This window comes from Numida meleagris, chromosome 24, assembly GCF_002078875.1.
Source record: "Numida meleagris isolate 19003 breed g44 Domestic line chromosome 24, NumMel1.0, whole genome shotgun sequence".
In the NCBI taxonomy this organism is placed as follows: domain Eukaryota; kingdom Metazoa; phylum Chordata; class Aves; order Galliformes; family Numididae; genus Numida; species Numida meleagris.
Genome location: NC_034432.1, coordinates 1,311,051 through 1,312,438, shown reverse-complemented (window position 1 = coordinate 1,312,438; position 1,388 = coordinate 1,311,051). Strand labels below are relative to the sequence as shown.

General features: G+C 66.4%; 1 protein-coding gene across 1 annotated transcript in view; it reads right to left on the bottom strand.

The window, feature by feature from the left end:
* Positions 27-1,388, bottom strand: part of ATP8B2 (ATPase phospholipid transporting 8B2) — a 13,717-nt gene continuing 12,355 nt past the window's right edge. Inside the window, exons 19-24 of the mRNA XM_021376444.1 lie at positions 1,259-1,383; positions 1,059-1,157; positions 892-953; positions 716-788; positions 392-462; positions 27-296 (exon numbers count right to left, since the gene is read on the bottom strand). Of these exons, the coding sequence (XP_021232119.1) occupies positions 59-296; positions 392-462; positions 716-788; positions 892-953; positions 1,059-1,157; positions 1,259-1,383 (668 nt within the window). The 3' untranslated portion in view covers positions 27-58. The remainder of the gene's footprint in view (positions 297-391; positions 463-715; positions 789-891; positions 954-1,058; positions 1,158-1,258; positions 1,384-1,388) is intronic.

Here is a 1,388-nt window from a genome sequence, read left to right as displayed (position 1 = left end):
CCCGTCCCCAGCCCTGTCCCCAGCTCTATCCCAGTTGCTCCCAGCTCCATCTCCAGCCCTAACCCAGTTGCCCTGCAGCCCTGTTTGAGCTGTGGGACTGCAGCACCCCACGGACAGCCCTGGTCTCCCCAAGCCAAACCCAAGCCAGGTGGCGGAGGAAGAACCCCGAGGGCCGCCCCGTCACAGTGAACAGTTTTGGGGTTTTGGGGTACTCACCATCGAACCGCGCCAGCGTGCTGATGTCCGCCAGCTCCGAGGTGACGGGGGTGGCCTGCCGCACCTTCATGTTTGTTTCTCTGCGGGAAGGAGGCACGGTGTGGGGGGAGCTCCAGCCCAGCGGAGCAGCTCGTGGCCCATTCTCCTTCTCGCCAAGGCCGAGGACAGCACCTACCCGTCCAGCTCGGCGGTCTCTACGTAGCACAACCCATGGGGCTCGCTGCTGCAGAGGAGGAGGAGGTCAGCCTGCGGGAGAGACGTGCTGAAGGCTGCGCTGGCACTGAGCTCCCCTCCTTCTCGCCCAGGGAAGCCCCCCGCCCCGTGCTGCAGCCCTGGGGCCAGCAGGACATCATCACCCCTAGCGCCCACAAACCCCCACGGCTCAAATGCCGCCGCACAACTTCCACCCTCGGGGACATCCCAACCCCGGGAGGTGACAGCGGTCCACGTCCCCGCGCTGCCCAGGCAGCACCGTGCTTGTCTCGGGTGCCAAACTCACCGCCACGAACTGGTTGTTCTCCAGCTTGATGATGTCCCCAACGCGGACGTTCATCCACTGCTCCTGCCGGAGGCTGCAGGGGGACGGCGCAGCGGTGTCACACGGAGCCAGCGCTGCTTCCCCGCGCCGCAACACCCCGAGGCCGCCGCGTCCCTCCTCCTCCCCGTGACACTCACGCTCCGCCGATCAGCACCTGAGACTGCCGGTTGTTCACCTGGTTGTCGCTCTTATGGCGGAACTGGGCACAGGGGAAGGGACGGCGGCGTCAGCCACGCGGGGGACGGGGCCCCGCGTCCGCCCCAGGCCAACGCCGCGAGCCGGCACCGCCGCGGGGGCCACTCACGTAGTCGTCGGTGGCATCTTTGACGGCCGTGATGGTTAAGACGAGAACCAAAGGCACGATGGTGGTGAACCACGAGAGCGAGGAGATCTGCGGGATCAGCTGCGGACGGGGATGCGGAGTTACAGGGAGAGGGACGGCCCCAGCCCGCGCCACCCCCGGGGCAGGACGCTCCCCCACCTGCCCGGCCCCCCAGCATTCACCTGCAGGATGAGGAGGAAAAGGAAATAGGTGTTGGCCACTTCCTGGAACTGCTCGAAGAGGTTGACGGGCAGGAAGGTGACAATGTTGTACTTGGAGGTCTTGATGCAGTTGCTCTGGGGATGGAGCGGG